This window comes from Zootoca vivipara, chromosome 5 (genome assembly GCF_963506605.1).
Source record: "Zootoca vivipara chromosome 5, rZooViv1.1, whole genome shotgun sequence".
Taxonomy (NCBI): domain Eukaryota; kingdom Metazoa; phylum Chordata; class Lepidosauria; order Squamata; family Lacertidae; genus Zootoca; species Zootoca vivipara.
The window spans coordinates 77,617,792-77,638,043 of NC_083280.1; the positions used below are offsets into that span (position 1 = coordinate 77,617,792).

The window sequence follows — 20,252 nt, forward strand, 5'->3', positions numbered from 1 at the left end:
TGCCTGCAGAGTACATGGCATCCCTTCCTCTGTGGACACTACGGAAGCCAATCTGGCTGGCAAAGTAGAAGCAAAGCATTCTACTCTGCTAGCTGAATCAGCTTTTCTACAACTGCCACCTGCTTCTTTTGCTCAGAGTGCCCATGGGCCTCATGGGCCAGTCTTTTGCGGTGGGGAGTGCTTCTAGCCTGCACTTTTTTAAAATTAGTCTGCGTATTGCTCATAAAACCAACATTTTTGCAAGCTGATATTTTCTAGGGGCTTAGTACCAAGGCTGTCTTACACTGTTTTAAAAAAAACTACTAGTTTAACAACTGAAGGAAAAAGCTTCATTACTGTTGTTACTGCTTCTTGTTGCATGTTAGTTTTACACTATTTCAACCGTACAACATTTTATGTTAATGCAGTGATACAAATGAAGTTGATGTCCCTTTGAATACCAGAGTGGGAACAAAGCGTTACATGGCTCCAGAAGTCCTAGATGAAAGTCTGAATAAAAATCATTTCCAGCCATACATTATGGCTGACATTTACAGTTTTGGCTTGATCATTTGGGAAATGGCTCGGCGTTGTGTCACAGGAGGTAAATCCTACATCTAGTCTTCAAATGCCTATGTCCTAAGTCAGGAGTGGGGAACCATTTTTTGCTTCGTAGGCCAAATTCTTATCAGGATCCGCATCATGGGCCAAATTTAATAGGTGTCAAAATCCCTTACACTTAAATCGCAGGGACTTAAGAGGGGAAGCAAGAGAAGATTCACAAAGCCTTTTCCATGTCTCTTTGTGCTTCCCATTTAACTATGAGATCAGAGGGAGACTTGTAAAAGGCTGTAAGAAATCCCTGTGCCTTCTTTTGAGTGAATGGCAGCTCTGGAGCTGTCTTAAAGCCTCTAACGCCAACTCTTCCTTTTCTCCATGAATCCCCTAGCACCTTTCCCCCCTCCTGTCTTACAATTGGGATGTGCCAGGCAATCCCCTGACTGTTAAGTGTATGTGCTGCACACGCAATCTCTCTTACCAGCAACATGGCCTCCAGGAATTGAAATCAGTGACTCTGATTATTTTATAAAGAAACACAACTGTTAGAAATGCTAGGTGAGCCTATGGGGGAAAAGAAGTGAAGGTGTAAAGTTAGTGTTGCTCTGTACATTAAGTGCTGCTACTCCCATGGTTCCCTTTTTCTACCAACCCAACTTATGTGGGGCTTGGAGTGTAGCAAGGGTAATGGGGAAGGCAATATGGTTTTGTGACAAAGCAACATGACTCTCTATTTTGCCCATTTTGTCAAGCGTAGCATCTGTGGAGACCAGCATGAATGTTCTCCTTTAGTTTCTCCTTTGTTTGCTGTTCCCTATTCCCTTGAATGTGTAGGTGTCTCAGCCTCTATGTATGCCCCCCACCCAAACTACTTGCAAGTAGGGTGGAATATTTCCTTTTGAAATGCAAAAATAAGAGCCTCTCTTAAGTCTTGTAATGGCCTAAAATCAGAAGCAGGTTTGGTATATTAGTCTTGTCTGCAGCACATGGAATAATTTTCAATTGCATACTTAAATTTATATCATTTATCTGCAGGTATTGTTGAAGAGTACCAACTACCCTATTATGACATGGTGCCGAATGATCCTTCCTACGAGGACATGAGAGAGGTCATATGTGTTAAGCACCTGCGCCCTATAGTATCTAATAGATGGAATAGTGATGAGGTAAGCATGCTGAAAGAAGGAGAATCTAGTTGACAATTCTTTTTGCCCCACTTACGGAAATAATTTTTAGATTTGAAGGGAAACATTAACTTAGAAGTTTTCATTGTTTGCTGATTGGAATTCTCTGCTCCCCCCCCCAAAAAAATACATCTTCACACTTTTTATTTTATTCTCTTATTAGAAAAGGTTTACTTATCTGCTGTGCACATTAACAATAATTAACTCCAAACAGCAACAGTATTTCATTTCTATTTGATATTAGGCAGACATCTTCACTATATTGTTTTTGGTGCCTGCGGAAAACTTTTTTGTTTTGGCAAACCTTCCCAGAAATGTAAATTTGACATACTTTTAAAAATATAACAGTATTTGATTGTGTATCTTTTTAAAATTGATGGTTTTAGTTATCTTTTGCATTTTTAAAGTCATTTTTTAAACATTTGACTTTATTTCTATTGCAGTTCACTTGTTGGTTCATTTTTGTAAAGCACTTAAAAAAGCTTTGATTTAATTATAAAAGCCTATAAGTGGTTTAGAAAAACGAGCCAACAGTTGTTGGTATAGCAGTGTACAAATCCTGTTAAATTCATAATTGTTTATGCAAGAATTCCTTTTTCTATTTTCAGTGTTTAAGAGCAATATTGAAATTAATGTGTGAATGCTGGGCCCACAATCCTGCCTCTAGACTTACAGCTTTGAGGATTAAGAAGACACTTGGCAAGATGGTAGAATCTCAAGATGTTAAGATTTGACCAAGAAATGCCATTGGACTGTTATGTGTCTTCACTCAAGCAAGTATAGGGTCTGGTGGGATGGGGCTGGGTCTGATTTTCAGCCCCCTTCCTCACCACTTTTACAGGCTGCTAATATTAAATATTTCAGTACTTTGTAGAAAATGGTATCCATGTACACTATATGGTATACATGTGGATAGCCTCATTTTACTCTTTTTTTTGTTTTTGTTTTGAGCTGCATTGAGATTTTCTTCACACTTTCCCCTAAAACTCATCAAGTTCTGAATTTCATATTCAGATGATAGTGCTTTCTGTGAAAGCCGTAAGTTAAACGAATTAAACAGCGGAGGCGGGGGGAATAAACTTATTGCCTACCTGATGATACCTTATCACGTCTTGGTGGATTAGCCTGCGGTCTGGGGTACTAATTTGATAATTCCTTACGCCTTTTATGGTTTTGTGTGGCGTGCCAGGATTTTTCTGATGCCATTTGGAATACCTAAGAAGCCATTTAATTTCATGCAAAGCTACTATTTTCTTTTGCAATGCCTTGGCTCAGAATATGGAACCTATTTGGATTTCAAAGAAAATCAATGTCTGCCTTCCTCTGTGCTGCATGGAAAAATTATATATGTTTCATGACCAAAAACCAAAATGGCTACTATGAACCTATGCAGTATGTCACCGTCAAGTGTGATGTGAAGAACAGACCAGAATACAATTCATACTCCCAGTGCTATGAATTCCCCAAAGACTGAGCACAGAACATGGAACAGTTAAACGTCTCCAATAATTTAAGTGCCTGTAATCTTGTACTGTAAACTGTATCTTAGCTAGCTTTAAAAAAAGGGAAGTTATTTATATAGTGTTCAGTGTTCTTTTATTTGCTAAATACCTGCTCTTTTGTATATGTGTAAACATAACATACTCACATCTGAAAATAATGAAACTTAATAATCATATTCAAGGTGAATGTGACTTGCAGAAATGTTGGATAGTCTGTCAAAGTATGTGCATGGATACTACAAAGATATAAAAAATTTCCCTTTTAGAGGCAAGACCCTTAATGCAATTTTAGAGTGAATTTAAACAAATGTGAGGATGTGTTAAAATTTTGTTCAATAGATTGCAAACAGTAAATGGTCAGGCGAAGGATTGCAGTATTTTTTTTTAATTTATAGATGTACAAATTTTATTTAACATTTCCTTAAATCATTGCTTTTTCAGTGATGCCTTTTAAGTATTAGTATCAGCTGAACAGTTCATGGGATACATAAGCTATGAATTAATTTATTTTGAATGCAGCAAGTCACAGACAATATTGTGCCACGGATATTGAGCAAAGGTGTGTCATTTCTTTTCCGTCCAGTACCAGGAAAGCAATCTGGCTGATGTTCTAAAATGTATTTTTGTTTTGTTTTGTTTTGTTTTGTTTTGTTTTACACAGGTAGCTGGTAAATATTTGCCATAAATCAAATTATTACACTAGACCAGTGTTTCCCAACCTTGTGCCTCCAGATGTTTTGGGACTACAACTCCCATCATCCCTAGCTAGCAAGACCAGTGGTCAGGAATGATGGGAATTGTAGTCCGAAAACAGCTGGAGGCACAAGGTTGGGAAACACTGCACTAGACTACTGCTTTCAGGGAACACTTTCCACCATTAACTGACATGTTTAAGAACTTCTGCATGGATTGCTGTTTGTCACAGAGTATTTTGAAGATCCAAGAATTGTTTGTAGGTACACTCAGTCCACTTGCTCGGCCTGTTTGGCCTCAATATTACATTCTCATAAGCCAAGTATATACTCTAGGACACTTTCAGCTATCCACAGTGACTCTGAATAGCAGAGGAAGATCAGTAGTGGTAGACAAGTGGTCTCAGGAAGCCTGTCTGCTTTTATAGTGGTACCTCGGGTTAAGAACTTGATTCGTTCTGGAGGTCCGGTACTGATCATATTGAGGAACCTCTGACGTAATTTCTTGAGGAACCCCAGGATTCCTGGGAATGCTGATTGAAAACAACTGATCTAGGCTATATTAAAATACAATGTTAACAAGTATATGTTTACGAGTTTTGTTAGAATAGTTGGTGGGGTGTATATTTTCCATCATCTAGAATGGAACATTTGTTTTCTTTTAAGTGCCATGTAAGTTGGGTAGCTTTATTAGTGGTGCATTATATGCTGACATTTAATTTTTATGTTGACTTGAGAATCTAAAATAAAGCAAAGCAGTCTAGCAAATGCCAATACTATCTCAGAGCCACTGGGTTGCATCCAAATTAAGTTATTTGCACTTAGTTCTCATTGGGAGAAAATGTGGCTTAACTTAGTAATGACTAACTTTTCACATTGAATTCAATGGAATGTAGTTTGGATTTAGTCCAGTCATATCTATGGGCTATTTCATGTCATGTCCCTGATACTTTCTTAGGAGACATTTTAGCTACAGCAGAGGGAATAGCCAATTATTTCTGAACACACTGCATTTTGTAGTAGAAGCAACAGGTGTTTGGCATTTCATTTTCTAATTGGAAGCGCCACATTCCTTCCAGCTATGCAATTAGTAGAAATGAAATTTTCCTCAAAAAGACTTGAGATTGTTAAACAAGTTTTGAAATAATTTCCTTCCGAAATTTAGTACCATTAACATAATGCTCATGTGTGACCTTTGCTAATTTTTTCCTCTTGATTTCATCACATGGGAGTAAGATCTCATTTACTAAAGTAAATTTTTATTTTTGATCTCTTTCCCTCTCCACCCCCTTGAACAAGGGGAGAAATTGTACTCCTGTCTTCTTCATGGTACTAATCATTCTGTGTCAATGTTTCTTTGGATCCCTTGTACCAGCTGTATGAATGCCCCACCTATATTGGGGTTTGTTTTTTAAGGGCATCTTTAACACCTCTGTAGATCACCTTATTGATCTGACCAAAGCTGAACTTGGAAGTCATTTGTTGCACTCATACTACTAATTCAGCAGTTGTAAAAATGCTTGACTAATTCATGATTGTAAATTAATTTTCAATTGGGAGTAGATGCAAGTAGCAATTCTGCTATATGGTTGCACTTGATGTGTGGTAGAATCCTTCTTACTACTTGGTGGCCAAACAGCCTCACTCACACAAGAGCTTCTGCAGTGTGGTTTTATCTCCAGGCTACCACCAAATATTCCTGTTGGCATCTTGCAGACAAATGACATATATCTGATTCACCTGGTGAGCCAATACAACGTGAAGGATGTGGCCACTCAGAGGCATTTTCAAGTGGCCAGATGACATTGCAGCCAAAGAGTGAGAAGTGACCTTAAATGTGGCAAAATTGAATTATACCATTGTCAAGAGAATTGGTATGTTTTTCAACATTATTGTCTTATCATAACGCCAGCAGACTCATTTCAGACTTTTTCATGCTAATGTTATCTTTTATTAGACTAAGTTTAGTATGTGTGCGTCAATTCTTTAAAAACACATGCTTGCTTATGTCTTCTATTGTGTACTATACACACTAGTTCATCAACAGCACATTTGTGCCTTGGAAGTATGCTTTTGAAATAATTTCCCACTTGCAAATGAATGTGTACCTTGAAGCTTTGAGAGTATCATGATAGTTAGATGAAAAGTACAATGGTTTGATTGCTCCCTTGTTCCTTATGAAGCATACTTTCAACTCTCCCTCTTTTTTAAGGAAGCTGCAGCATTTTGCAAAGTTGTGCCACCCTCGGGAATTTGAAAGAAGCAGGGGCAGCTCCATTTAAGCCTGTGAGGAAGGTTGGTCAGTGTTAAGAAATTAACCCAAATGCTGAATGTATTTTGCAGTAAGGAATACTAGAGGAACGAGAATGAATGGAAATCTCCCCTTGGAATTCCGTTTGCTTGTTTTCTAAAATATTCCTGAAAGCCAATATTGTAATTAAATTGGGTGGCGTTTTCTGCTCTGCAAAATCTTTTTCTCCCATTAACCATTGTCATCTGAGATAATTTATTAATTACCTAATAACAATCAGCCAAGACTATTGGTATATATTTTGAGTATTGCACTTCTTTTAAAAAAGCAAAAAGCCATGATTTCAATAAGTTCTGACTAGTGCCATAAAAAACAAACCTTTTGCTTCATATGCCATAAAAATGCCTACCTCCATAAATACATTTCCTGTGGCTGCTGTCACCTGTTGCTTGATGTAACACCTTCATATTCCAAGAATTGGCTTCTTTATGAACCCAAGGCCTGTTTGTGTCACTAACAGCCTCGGTTTCCCATGTCTGTTTTGATAAATGCTTTCCCCTGATACTCTTCTCAGCTCTAAACATTATTTGTCATTGGCGTCATGACACTACTGTCATTGCATCTGTACCTTTCTAGTGCATGGGAAACAGACTTTTCTGTTTCCCCCCATACATTTGTAAGCACTACAACTTCTCTGTTTAAATAGAGTATGCTGACACACTACAAATTTGTAGGTTGCCTTCTCTGCAGTAATGCTGTCTGACATCAAGGTGTGATCTGAAATACTAGAACAACATTTATTATTTTCACGCTGCATATTAATTTAAATACTGAGTCTTCTGCCCAGTTTGAATGTGAGAGGACTCAAATTTAGCTGGTCTTTTAGAAAAGTAATTATGTACATTTTCCCTTGTCTTGTGATGCCTAGTTATTCATATTGAATCCTCATCATCACTTATATCATGTCTCCCAAACCCATTTTGGTGGATTGCAGAAGTTTGTAGAAAGAGAGACGGGACAGGTCGCCAGGAACTTCTCTAGTACAAGCCTCAGTAAAATAAAAGGGAGATTGTTGTGTAAACAGGAGTGTTCTTGCACAACTCCCATTCATTCTAAGCTGGTGTTAAAATTTCTGGTGGATTGTATCAAATGAATACTTCAAATGATCATCTCATTGAGCAATTGCCTTGTTGTATAGTACCCCTGAATGCAATATAGATGCCCACATACTGTATTCATGTTTTGTGCTCTGACTTACCCATGCCCAATATAAAAATGTACTATATTGTATACAGAAAGAATAATGTAGCTAACCTATAGAAGATGTAAATAAAAAGGAGAGGGTGAAAGAAGCAGTATGATTATACTCATTTTGTTATATATACCACAAGTTTAGAATGTTTTTTAATTGTAACAGGCTAAGTGTCTTTTTGTACAGCATCTGATTTAAAGGTGCCTTAAGTTTACCATGAATTGCTTTGTTCTGTACACAAATTCATGTCAATGTATCATTTTTAAGTAAATAACCTTATTTTAGTAAACATTAGTAATATATTTGTTTGTTAACCGTTGCATATTGGTGATCAAACATCCACACACATGGTTGTATGCTTTGCCTTTTAAAATCAGTGCTGAAGATCATGTCTCACAAGTAATTTGTACTGAAGTACAGTCGTACCCTGGAAGTCAAACTGAGTCCGTTCGACTTCCAAAATGTTCGAAACCAAAGCATGGCTTCTGATTGGCTGCAGGAAGCTCCTGCAGCCAATCGGAAGCTGTGGAAGCTCCATCAGATGTTCAGGCTCCAAAGAACGTTCGCAAACCGGAACACTCACTTCCGGGTTTGCGGCGTTCGGGAGCCAAACCATCCAAGTACCAAGGTAAGACTATACAAAATAATACTCAAATTGCTTCCTTACTTCAGATGCACCAAAAGTGGAGCCCCGGGCATTGATTATTCACTGGTTCTGTGTATTTTTAAAGTAAAACAGGCCATTCATAATTGCAACAATGTGCACTCCCATGTGTTCAAACCAGAGTCCAAAATACCTTGTGAAAAGTTTCCCTCCACCATTCTACAAGAAAAATCTGTTGGATCTCAGTGCAGAATTATACTTCATACACAGCATTGGGCTGCTGTTAAAAATGTTACCCCTTCCTCTGCTTTGTTCTTCCATCTCCCCTGTAGCATGTGAGACCGCTTACCTCAAGTTGTGCATTACATACACGCTTAAATCTTAGGATTCCCCTGTCTGCTGAACCTTTTTCTGTAGCATTTATAAAACAAACCACACACACAGTTTAGTTTTATCAAAGTACATACAGATAATGTATATTCACATTTATCTTTCTGCAGTTTTGGAACTTAGCTGGAATCATGCCTATGAGGAGTTTTATTCACAATAATTTGCCCTTGAAATAATCATTTGATATCCAGTATTTGCGCATCTACATGAAACTGGGTTAAACACTTATCAGTGGAAGTTTTATGATTCCTGCACTTGAACTATTAAAATGTGCAAAGCAAAACTACAGCCAGGTGTACAAAACAAAGAGTATTTATTGAGAATGTACGCAAAGTGATACAGTTCTCTTAAGTATAGACACCATCATTTCATAACACTTTAGGAATAGAAATCCCTCATTTTGTTCATCTGGAAATCCCTCCTGTGTGATTTCTGATATCGCTAGCACAACAGAGAATGGCGCCATGCCACTTTTTTTTAATGTAGGAGGGCCTGTCCTGTCTTGGATTTTTTTTTATAAAAAAATAAATATTTAAATGATTGATTGATTTTCCACTGGAAACTTAATTATAAGAACATTGTTCATTCTTCACTGGATGTAAGACAAGAGGGAGCATTTTTAGTCTGAGGAAGAATAGAATCAAATGCAAGATAAACTATCAAAGGGATGGAGCAGGGAAAACCTGGGGCTTCCTGATATTTTCCATAATCCCTGACTGATCCCTTGACTAGGGCCAAGAAGAGTTGGGAGTCCAGCAGCAGCTGAAGGCCACAAGTGACCCATCCTTGCTCTAATGTATTTCCTAAAGCCTTTGCAACATACAAACACTATTTCTTCATCCTCTGTGACACTGCTAAGCAACAACTGAACTATTTCTAGGAAGCAGCATTGAGGTGAATCAAGGGCTGGGACTACATGTAAAAGTGCACACAGCAAAACTCAACGTCTTTGGACTAGTACAGGTTAGCCGTGTGTGTATAGCAAAGTATCATTTATGACTTTGGGACCTTTTATTTTTCAAGTTTTGAATATCAGAAATCCAGCCATGCTTAATCCAGCTGGGTTCTGCTTCGCTCCAGTGCCCTGTACCAGTTCAAACCACATGAGCTCACCCTTCTTGAGCTCCACAAGGGCAAAAGTAGCCATGGCGCCTCCACTTGCCTTTCTCTTTTTGGTGTCGATGAGCGTCATTCTTTGCCGGTTGCTGAAGACCAGTTGCCCCAATGCAGGTCCTGGTGCAAGCTGCACGCTGATGGCAACAAGGTAAACCCCAGTATGAGGAGACTTGAAGTAGCCGTGTTCAGGGAAATAGCCCCCTCCATAATTAAGATATGTTCCGTTGAGGCTCAGCCCTCTGTCTTCTGAATACCTCACATAAAAGGCCACATATGTACCTAGATGGGGGAGAGGGAGAGTTTACAAACACTGCATACAATTATCCAAAGTCCCAGAACATTTCCAATTTACCAGGCAAGATGCTTTCAAGTGTCTCCCAGGCCAGGCATTGAAGTGAGCTTCCATCTCAAAAACGAGGTAAGTCTTCCATTCCCCCAAATTCTTCCCTGCTTGGGTATTGGATACAGCTGGAGAATTTCTCTATTTGCCACTGCCACCTCCTCACATTACAAAGCCATCCCTGCCCCACATTCCCCCTTTGCCAGGTACTCTGATGAGGCAAGTGGGGAGTGTTTATTTCTATCTCTCCATGACTAGGTGCTGGGGCTTATGGGAGCTACATATTCCATGGCACCATGCCACACTGTTGGTGACTATGGCAGGATAATGGGTTTTTTGGGGGGGGGGAGGCTCTTAGTGTGCATTTGTTACAGCTGCCACTAGGTGAAGAGAAGGGAGGGGATGTTTGGGGTGCAGTGGGGTGGCGAAACCATCTTACCAAATCTGCAGGTTGGCTCTGGAAATTTGTATGGGTTTTCCCAGTTGTCAAAATGTTGAAACACCCCTTTCTATTGTAGACTACAGCTCAGGGAAAGCAAAACAAAAGCACTATTCTGCCAGGAGATGGAGCTACACTATAATTCAACAAGCAAACTAATTCAAGAAACCACTGTTGAGATCTGTGCCTCTTTAGCACAAACTCCCCGAGTTATTTTCTTCACTGTTTTACATAATTGGCTATCTTATGGGACCCGTGCCACCCTTTCAGGAAATACAGTAGTTCCAAACAATCAAGTGGAAACTAAATTAAGGTTCATTTGGATAGGATAAGACTTTAAAATACTGTTTTATCCTTGCCCAATTTGTGAAACTTACTGAGAATATATTATGTGCCCTTTTGTTCCACGCAAACCCACCCCTGTAAGCCATTCATAAATCCCATTGAATTTTGTGGCAGAGTTTTGCCAACATGTGGCATGGCAAATGCGGCACTCCTATAGATAGAAGAGGGAATTTCAACAACTTTTAAAGATTTTCTTTCTGTGCAATGAATTACCTACTTTCCACGCTCCAAGCAAACTGGTTTAAATTGAAAAGGCTCACTTGATGCTAAGCTTCGGAAAGTGCTGGCATCATAATGGCTCTTGTGCCTTTGTTAGGACATGTTCCATCAAAATTCAGAGCGTAGCAAACTAAATGTTCTCTTCTGTACTTATTGACAGGACTGGCTCAATGGAGTTCAGAAGCTTCCTGATCAATAGTTCAGAATAAGAGTGGAGTTTGCTGAAAGGAAGTATGAAATAGATCTAGAAGTTCCTGTGGACATGAAGCTGCCCAGAGTGGCTGGGGCAACTCAGCCAGATGGGTGGGGTATTATCAACAACAACATCATCATATACAACAACATTTAATGCAATTGAAATTTAAGAAGTTGCCTTATGCTAGGTCAGATTATTTGTCTACCAGGGATGGGGGAATCTTTGGCCCACTGTATGTTGCTAGACTCCAACTCTCATCATTCCTGACCATTGGCTATGCTGGCTGGAGCTGATGGGAGCTGGAGTCCAGCAGCACACGGAGGGTCCCAGAGTTCCCTGCCCTTGGCCAAGCCCACAACTGCCTAATCTGACTGGCAGCAGCTGTTCATGGGTGTGAACTAGTTCTTTTCTAACCAGGACTTCCCATGCTGAAGGAACACCTTTCCAGCAGAGTTTCGGAAGGCATCTCTTGGAGACTTCCTTTATGCTGCCCCTTGCGTACCCAACCATTTCAATGATTGTATGAAATTGCTTTTACCTAACCCTATGGAGTTGTGCACCACCCTGATGTTTTGCGAGAGGGCAGTATATGAATACTTTTTAAAGTACAGTGGGATCTTGGTTGTCGAACTTAATCCATTCCGGGAGTCCAACTCCCAGAACCATTCGAAAACCAAGACTGATTGGCTCCAAAAAAGAAGTTCGGCTTCCAAAAAATGCTCGCAAACCAGAACACTTCCTTCTAGGTTTGCGGCGTTCGAGAGCCGATTTGTTTGGGAGCCAAGGCATTCAACACTCTAGGTACCACTGTAAATGAAATATTTACACTTTTCTTTTGCGTCACCCTGGAACATTTTGATGGAGGGTGGTTAAGAAATATTTGAAATATTATGAACTTCCCCAAGCTGGCTGGGCCTGATGTCCAAAACATCTAGAGAGCCTCAGGTGGGTGAATCGTGATGAGGTTATTGTAGGGGGTGGGTGGAAGAAATGTACCTGTCTCCAGGATCTCTGCCTGTATCTTGTTTCTTCCGTTTAAGGTACCTTCCCTACGACTGCTGGCGTCTTTCTTGTCTCTCATTTTTTGCCCCTCTTGAAGCTGCTTCCTCATCCTCCTGCCCACCAGCGACTGAATCTTTGTGACATCCAAGCTTACATTTGCAGCGGCTAATTCCTTGTTGCTTCCAAACAGCTTTTGAAAGACCTGCAGGTGCTCTTCAAGGGTTTGCTGGGCTGACGCAAGGTCTTCCCTCAAATTCTCCACTGAGCCACCGAGTGGTTCCACTAGGCTGGCTATGGTGTAATTACAGCAGAAATTGGCACGATCCCTCTGCAACTTATATTTATGCATCTCCCTGCTGAGGTGCCCAATCTCTTTCTTCAGAGTCATGATATCGTGATACGCTGGGTTATCCAGAGCATCCTCCATGGCAGCTTCATGGTTTGGTTCCATGTGCTCCACTCCACTGCGTTGGGTGGTAACCTCCTGTGCTGTGTCCCCTGTTTTCCTTTCCAACATAGGATGTTTAAGAGATATATGGACATTGGGGTTATCTCCATGATCCATCATCTCCAAAGAGTGAATTGTCTTCATAAGATATTCCAGTGTAAAATTTTGTTCCGTGAGCTCGTCAGAGATTAGCCTGATAGTCTTTTGAAGCTGCTCTATGGATAATTCTACAGGACTTGAGTCCTCTTCCAACAAGATATCCATGTTTTCTTCTCCAAGCAAGGCCTTTAGTGCTAGCTCATGTCTCATTGCATCGAACAACAAAGAGTTAAAGGAGCTGTTGAGATATTTGATATGCCCGTGCATCTTCTCATCATTTTTTTCCAGGATGCCAATATTTTCAGACAGCTTTTCTGCATGAGAATTGAGGAGGGACATGCCACCTTCCAGCTTTTGACTCTGTTTCTGTTGGCTTTCTAGAACCTGGTGTATAATAGGGAAAGCTGCATTAAGATCCTTTAAGCGTGCCTCAAGTTGCTTTATTTCTTCTCTGTTGACCTGAGTGATGTTTGCTAGATCTTCTGTAACAACGTGTGAAGATGGTGTTCCACAATGACATGCTTTCAGAGACCTCTCTAGATCCCAGTGGCCGTCTTCAATATTGGACAGAGTGTTGTTGAGAGCAAGAATCTTGCTTTCCAGATCATCCCTGTATTCCTCTATTATAAGACTCTTCTCTATTAAATCAACTCTGAACTCCTCCAGGTCGTGCTTCAAGGTGGCTTTCAAGTTCGCAATGGAATCGATTAGTTCTGTGTAGTCCTCATCAGACTCATCAAAAATTTTGGTCAGCTGCTGAGCATGCGCTGCCAGGGTCTCATTGAGGATCTGAATGTCCCTCTCAATAAGTGCCTCATTTTGGCTGCCAAATTGTATTGGGTATACTGCCAAATTTCTATTCAGAGTCTTGAGCTCATCTTCAAGTTTGTTTTGCTGTTGTCTCATGTCTGTCAGGCTGCTGTTTAAGGCGGACAAATAGAAGTGTTGTGTCTTTTGGTGTCTCTTGAGCTTCAGATCAGTATCTGCTTTGATCATGGTGAGATTGTAGTGTAAGGCTGCCTGCTGCGAGTGTAAATGACTCTCTATTTCTCTCTTCACGTGGTCCACTCTCAAAATGTTGGCTTGAACCTTGGATTCAAACTTCGTTCCCAACTCCTGAAAATCTTTCTTGGGCACGGTGCTTTCTTGGAACCTCTCTATACTTTTCCGATTAGCCTCGACATTCTTTGAGAGATTTTTGACGGCAGCAGAAAGATCCTGTAAACTTTTATTGAAGCTTGCCCAGACTGGGTTGAAATGCTCCTCCAAGAAACTCTGCACATGGGGAAAGAGTGTTTGCTGGAGGAATTGCTCCTGTACTTCTGAAATACAAATAAAAACAATATAAGGTAACATGGGCAGTTATTCCTTTAGAATTTGACTTCAATTCGGAAACTGCAGCTGGTGCAGAATTCAATGGCCGCACTGCTGGCTGGAGTAAGACAGTCCAAGAAGGTAACACTTTATTGTGGCACAACTGCAGTGGGTACCAATTAGCCCAAGCCAACCCAAAAGTGCTGGTTTGGGCCTATAAAACCATATGCCACTCAGGAACCCCAATAGCTCAAGGGCCACCTCTCCCGACGTCTGTGGTCATGATCTGAGACCCTTCTGAGGGAGGAGGCACGAGAGCAGGCCTTTTCAGTGGTGGCTCCTTGCTTGTGGAATGCTCTCCCAAGGGAAGCACGCAGGGTGCCAACTTTAGTTTCAGCCACCAGGAGAAACATGTATTTTAAACCAGGCTCTCAGCCCCTAAGTTGGAGGGTTTTAGATATCTGTGGCCTCTTACTTGGATGGGACGTATGTGATTCTAAGTTTTTATTCTGTTCTGGTTTCTTATATTTGGTTTTAACACTTTTACTATTTTGTACGTCACCTTGGGCCGCTTTTTTGTGAAAAATGTGACTAATAAATACAACAATATAATTAATAATAATCATTAGATGCTGATGATACACTCATAGCTCATCCAATCCTGAACGCTCAGGCCAGCTCAAGCACTCCCCCAGCAAATATACTTAGGGCAGGGCAAGCAGCACACAAATGATCATGTAATACAATTAATTGCCACCCTTCCTTCAGTGAGCTCAGAGTTATTTAAATGCTCGACACATCCATTTTATCATCACAGTAACCCGTGAAAAACGGGCTGATCCAAGCTCAGCTTGATGACTGAGCTGGGGAAGGAGATTATGGAGCAGATTTTTACAGCCAGTAATTTTGTGCCATGGCTCCCTCTGAGCACCCTTGATTCAGACCAGGAGTGGAAGGCACTTGAGGACAAGGATTCAGAAGGGGAGGAAGAGACTATGTGGCAAGGTGCAAAACTTGCTGGAATGACTTCACAGCTCCCGTGCAGTCTTTGAACCCTTGCTGCTATTCTCAGACTCCTGAACCTTGGCGCTTGCTCTCAGACTGGATTTATTGTTGCAGCTCCTTTGCCTTGTAAGAACATCTTGACTATATCCCTCTCTTTTTCCAGCTGCTGAGTTTGTACATTTAGGCTGCTCTACTTAAAGTAGGTAGCCGTGTTGGTCTAGTCGAAACAAAATATCTGAAGAAGTGTGCATGCACACGAAAGCTCATACCAATGACAAACTTAGTTGGTCTCTAAGGTGCTACTGGAAGGAATTATTAAATTTTGTTTCAACTACTTAAAGTGTACTTCTTTACGTACAAGTAAACACACCCATTATCTGGTTCTGGGCTGGAGTCAGGACTATGAGTGCAAGTGGTATGTCAAAACTTGCAAATACAAATGCCTACTCTTAAACTTCTCCAAGCTAAACTTCCATTCTGCATAGGGCTTGGCTTCCAGATCCCCAACAGTGCCCTCATTTAGTCACACTCCAGTTTGTCAAGAGTCCTGCCCGTCAATGACTTGTGCACCCAACTCTGCCCACCCTTTTGTGGCTGTGCTCTCACCTGATTGGTTGTGGCTTGCTGCTCGCCTTGTGCTGCTGCCGTTATAATGAAGCACCTTCTGTAAGACTCCCAAGTTGCTCGTGGCCTGGTGAATATCGTTCTGCAGATCTTCCAGTAGGGCTTCGTGGCTTTCTTGGGCTTCTGCAATATCTCCTGATCCCAAGGACGAAGGATATTTGTTGAAAAGGCACAAGAACAAATGAAACCATTTACAACATACCTGAGCCTGGAAGGTAGCATTACCTGGAGGAAAGCATTGGAAAACACTGCAGAGCACACTTGCACACAGCTAACAGCTGCCTGCTCCACTCTGCCCCCCACCCAGCCCTATAGACCCAGGAGAAATGTCAGGGAGAACCATTCCAACACCCGTTGCTCAAGTAACTTAAGGAATATTTGGGCCATTAGTTTCTCATCCTTTTGCAAAGCTCTGTTAGGCTGCAGCCCTATGCTTACTTACCTGGGAGTAAGTCTAACTGAACTCAGTGAAGTTAACTCTTAAGTAAGAAACACATGATTGTACTGTATTATTACCGTACATTGCAAAAATATTCTATCCTATGGAAGAAATGTCATGCAGATGGATAAATGGTTTAAGGGGTGCATTATTCTAATGGTGAAACAATATATTGAATTAAAACGTACTCTGGCTGGAGAGCTCTTCTCGTTCTTCCTTCCAGCTTTCTGGCTGATTGGTGGACACCGGAAGAAAATTAGGATCTGCAAATTAAGTTTGCCAAGTCAGTGATTCTCTTTTTTTGCAGTTCAGCACTGTGGGGAGGGTATTATTTTCATTTAGGTCGATTCTGGATTCATAAAGCATCCCTAACGTTAATCTCTTACTTCCAGACAGGCTGGTGAATTAGAATTATAGCACCTAATGTATAAATAAACATAATTACCATCAGTATAGTACTTTATGAGTATTCAGAGCACTTCACAATCATTCTGAGAATCCTTATGACAGCCCTGTAAGGTAGGCCAATATGATCCCCATATTGCAACAGTTGGGGCAGATTGAGACCAAAGCACATAGGCTAGGGTCCATGCAAAAAATAAAATAAAATAAGGAACTTTGCCAACTTCTCCAACCTCTGCCAATCTCATACTCCTACTCTCCCAGAAGAAGACAAAAATGCAAAAAGATGTGTACTGTATCCAAGAAAAGTGTTTATGAAAATGCATATATTTTGTGGGGAAATCACATAAAAATACACATTATATTGGGGTAACTGCTTGGAAACATGTATATTAGTCAACACTGCATAAAATGTGTTTATTAGGAGAAATTTGCACTAAATGCTGACAATTTTAATGATTTTTCTTGACACCACCACCACCACCAAAACTGAATTTGAGAAATGAGAAATGGGAAAAATCAAAATGGATAATACAAGCCTGGTAAAGAGGAGACTGAGAGGAGATATGATAGCCATCTTCAAATATTTAAAGGGCTACCACACGGAACATGGAGCAAGCTTGCTTTCTCCTGCTCTGGAGGGTAGGACTCAAACCAATGGCTTCGAGTTACAAGAAAGGAGATTGTGACTAAACATTAGGAAGAACTTTCTGATGATAAGAGCTGTTTGACAGTGGAACAGACTCCTTTTGACAGTGGAACAGACTCCTTAGTAGACTCTCCTTCCTTGGAGGTCTTTAAGCAGAGGCTGCATGGCCACCTGTCATGGACGATCTAGTTGAGATTCCTGCATTGCAGGGGGTTGGACTAGATGACCCTTGGGTACCTTCCAATTTTGTGATTCTATGCCCATCCCATTCCTTCTCCCATCTGAACAAGACTCACTGCTGTTACCTCTGCAGTGCAGCAAGGAGCAGACTACACTGCAATGACTTCCACATTGCAAGGGAGATGTCCCAAGGGGCTTTGGGATAAAAAAGGTAAAAAACCGTCCAGGGGTCCTTTACCTAAGTCCAGTCAAAGGAGACTATGCAGTTGTGGTGCTCATCTCATTTTCAGGCCGAGGGAGGCAGCGTTTGTCCACAGACAGCTTTTCCAGGTCATGTGGCCAGCATGACTAAACTGCTTCTGGTGCAACGGGATACCGTGATGGAAGCCAGAGTGCATGGAAACACCATTTACCTTTCCGCTGCCGTGGTACCTATTTGTCTACATGGACTAGTGTGCTTTTGAATTGCTAGGTTGGCAGGAGCTGGGACAGAGCAATGGGAGTTCACCCTATTGCAGGGATTTGAACCGCTGACCTTCTGATCGGCAAGCCCAAGAGGCTCACTGGTTTAGACCACAGCGCCACCCGCATCCCAGGTCGACTGAACAAGTGCATGCCCAGCACAAACTACGGTAGAGGCATCCTTTTAAATGCCCTAGTATATTTTATGGGATATCCCTACAGCTGTGTCCAGCCTTAACATTTATTCACCTTAGGGCCTTGCTTACCGTGATGTTCACAGTTCTTGCCAAAGTAGCCCGGGCAGCACTTCCAATGCAAAATGTTCTTGACTTTTTGTTTAATCTGGTAAACTGGCTTCAAAGCCACTCTGTACCTAGAGGTAGGAAAGCAAACACTTGAGAGATAGCATGCAAACAAAATTTTCAGATGAGGAAATTGGGTATACTGATACCCTGGCTTCTTAATAGAGAAATATGCCAACTGTCACAGAGCGTACCAGTTGGTAAATCACCCGCAATTCAAAATTGGAGTTAATGCTTTATTAGCAAAAATACGATCACTACTGACTTAGCTGAGTGTCAGGCCTAATGAGCACTGCGATTCAGTCCCTGTCAGTCGTCTTCCATGTAAACAGTTGCTGAGACTGAAACTCCCTGCCTCCCCATAGCCATCTAAGTCCCTCCTCTCCAGGGCTTTCCCAAAGCAATTGGAGACTGCGTCTGCATGCAATCTGTTGCTGCTCTGCCCATTTCAGTCCTCTTCTGGTTCTGGGAGATGGGAGGAGGGGAGCTTGTCACAGCAGGAGGGGGAGACACCCATGACTCATCACTGCCTCTTGGCCTCCCCTCCTCCACCTCACCTGTGTCAGCTTCTACCTGCGATTCTCGACTTCTCTCTGCCACAGTCTCTCCCAGCTCACTAAGCCCTGTTTCCCCTCCAGTTTCCGACACCTCCTCTTCTCAGTCTTCTCTTCTCCCTGTGACCCCTCATCAATCATTGTCCCAACACAACTCCTTGGGCTCTGAGCCTTCTTCCCTTCATAGTTCCCCAGCTGGTTCCTCTCGCCATTCCTCTGCATCCAACCGGTCCATGGCACCAACCTAGCCTATGGGGGACTTCCGTGAGAAACCTGGTAGAAAATGCCTCATCCCCCTGGGAACTGACATGCAGCAAAGCATAGCATTCAGGAATGCACACAAGAGGAAAGGTCCCACTTCTGATCTCTCTCCATCCTTCTTTCTGGATAACTTGAACGATTTCTTTATGACTCATAGGAGTGTCAGGATATTTTTCTAGGAGCACCTTGACAGCCTTTGCACATATAAGAGAAGTGCAAGTGGCTTGGGCTAAGAATCGCATCCAGCTTGCAACCTGCACTTTCTCTGCCCTCTAAGCATCTATAGAAACAAATAACCTGGGCACTTTAGCAATGCGAGGGGAACAGGGGTCTCCCAATTCCAGGATATTCATAGGTGCAGGCAAGGCCTTGAAGTTATCACGAAACCCCATTAAAGAGACTGTCATCCTTACATGATCTTCTGGCAATCTGGAGTCCCATTTGGACACGGTTGCTGAGACTTAATTACATATTTCTCCGTCTTGCAAACAGCAATATACGTGACCAGGCGGGACTGTGGAGACGAGCACCAGTTCCTAGGGGAGAGGAAGGAAATGCAGGCAGGAATTGTGAGAACAGCTATCATTGGTCCCTATATCAGGCAAACATAATAGGTTTTTTTTAATTAAAGATTGTATTGTGCAACAAACAAAGGAAAGTACATATAGCATCTTCACTTTCGATTCATAGAGTCTCGTTCACAATTCCTTTACATTTGGTATGAGACATTGTTGTCATAGGCATTATATAATTGGGAGGGGGGAGAGAAATGTGGAGCGGGGAGAGATTGCTGAGTCAGATTAACCTTATTATTGAGTCATAGATGCTGGGGTGGGGGAGTAGGTCATTGTGTTGTTGTGTTGTATTCGTAATAAAGGCGAGCCACACCGGGGTGAAGGCATCCTCCTTTGCTTGTCCCCTTGCTAGTTTAAATGTCGAAACAAAAAATAAATAAAAATCCTCCCATTAGCACCTTAGAGACCAACTACGTTTGTCATTGGTATGAGCTTTTCTCCTGACCTTTCTGAATTGCCTGCATGACGCTGGTGGCATTGTGTGGAAACGTTACATTTCGTGTTGTTGTCTACTGGCCTGCCTACTTCTCGGGAGAGAGAGGGATATTTATATCAGCACAATGTTGTTTATATTGTGCATGCACACAAAAGCTCATACCAATGACAAACTTACTTGGTCTCTAAGGTGCTACTGGAAGGAATTTTTTATTTTGTTCGTTCGTTTCAACTACGTCAGACCAACACAGCTACCTACCTGTAACTAGTTTAAATGTGTTGGTTATCTTTTCTAATAGGCCGGTTTCTCCTACATTTTGGTACCAGTGGTCCACATTCCCTCCCCTATGTGCCTTTCATGAGAACACAGCAGGCAGAATTTCACAGGGGGAGCTTTTCCAATCAGTGCATCATCCTGCTCACGAAATGCTTCC

General features: G+C 41.5%; 2 protein-coding genes across 2 annotated transcripts in view; one reads left to right on the forward strand and one right to left on the reverse strand.

Annotated features, from left to right (window-relative positions):
• Positions 1–5,840, forward strand: part of BMPR1A (bone morphogenetic protein receptor type 1A) — a 59,737-nt gene extending 53,897 nt beyond the window's left edge. Inside the window, exons 11-13 of the mRNA XM_035137314.2 lie at positions 408–583; positions 1,573–1,703; positions 2,330–5,840. Coding sequence (XP_034993205.1) covers positions 408–583; positions 1,573–1,703; positions 2,330–2,455 — 433 coding nt within the window. The 3' untranslated portion in view covers positions 2,456–5,840. The remainder of the gene's footprint in view (positions 1–407; positions 584–1,572; positions 1,704–2,329) is intronic.
• A 294-nt stretch (positions 5,841–6,134) lies between these two features.
• MMRN2 (multimerin 2) overlaps positions 6,135–20,252 on the reverse strand; it is a 28,775-nt gene continuing 14,657 nt past the window's right edge. The window contains exons 2-7 of the mRNA XM_035137313.2: positions 19,222–19,344; positions 17,958–18,064; positions 16,187–16,261; positions 15,542–15,694; positions 12,064–13,938; positions 6,135–9,807 (exon numbers count right to left, since the gene is read on the reverse strand). Coding sequence (XP_034993204.2) covers positions 9,431–9,807; positions 12,064–13,938; positions 15,542–15,694; positions 16,187–16,261; positions 17,958–18,064; positions 19,222–19,344 — 2,710 coding nt within the window. The 3' untranslated portion in view covers positions 6,135–9,430. The remainder of the gene's footprint in view (positions 9,808–12,063; positions 13,939–15,541; positions 15,695–16,186; positions 16,262–17,957; positions 18,065–19,221; positions 19,345–20,252) is intronic.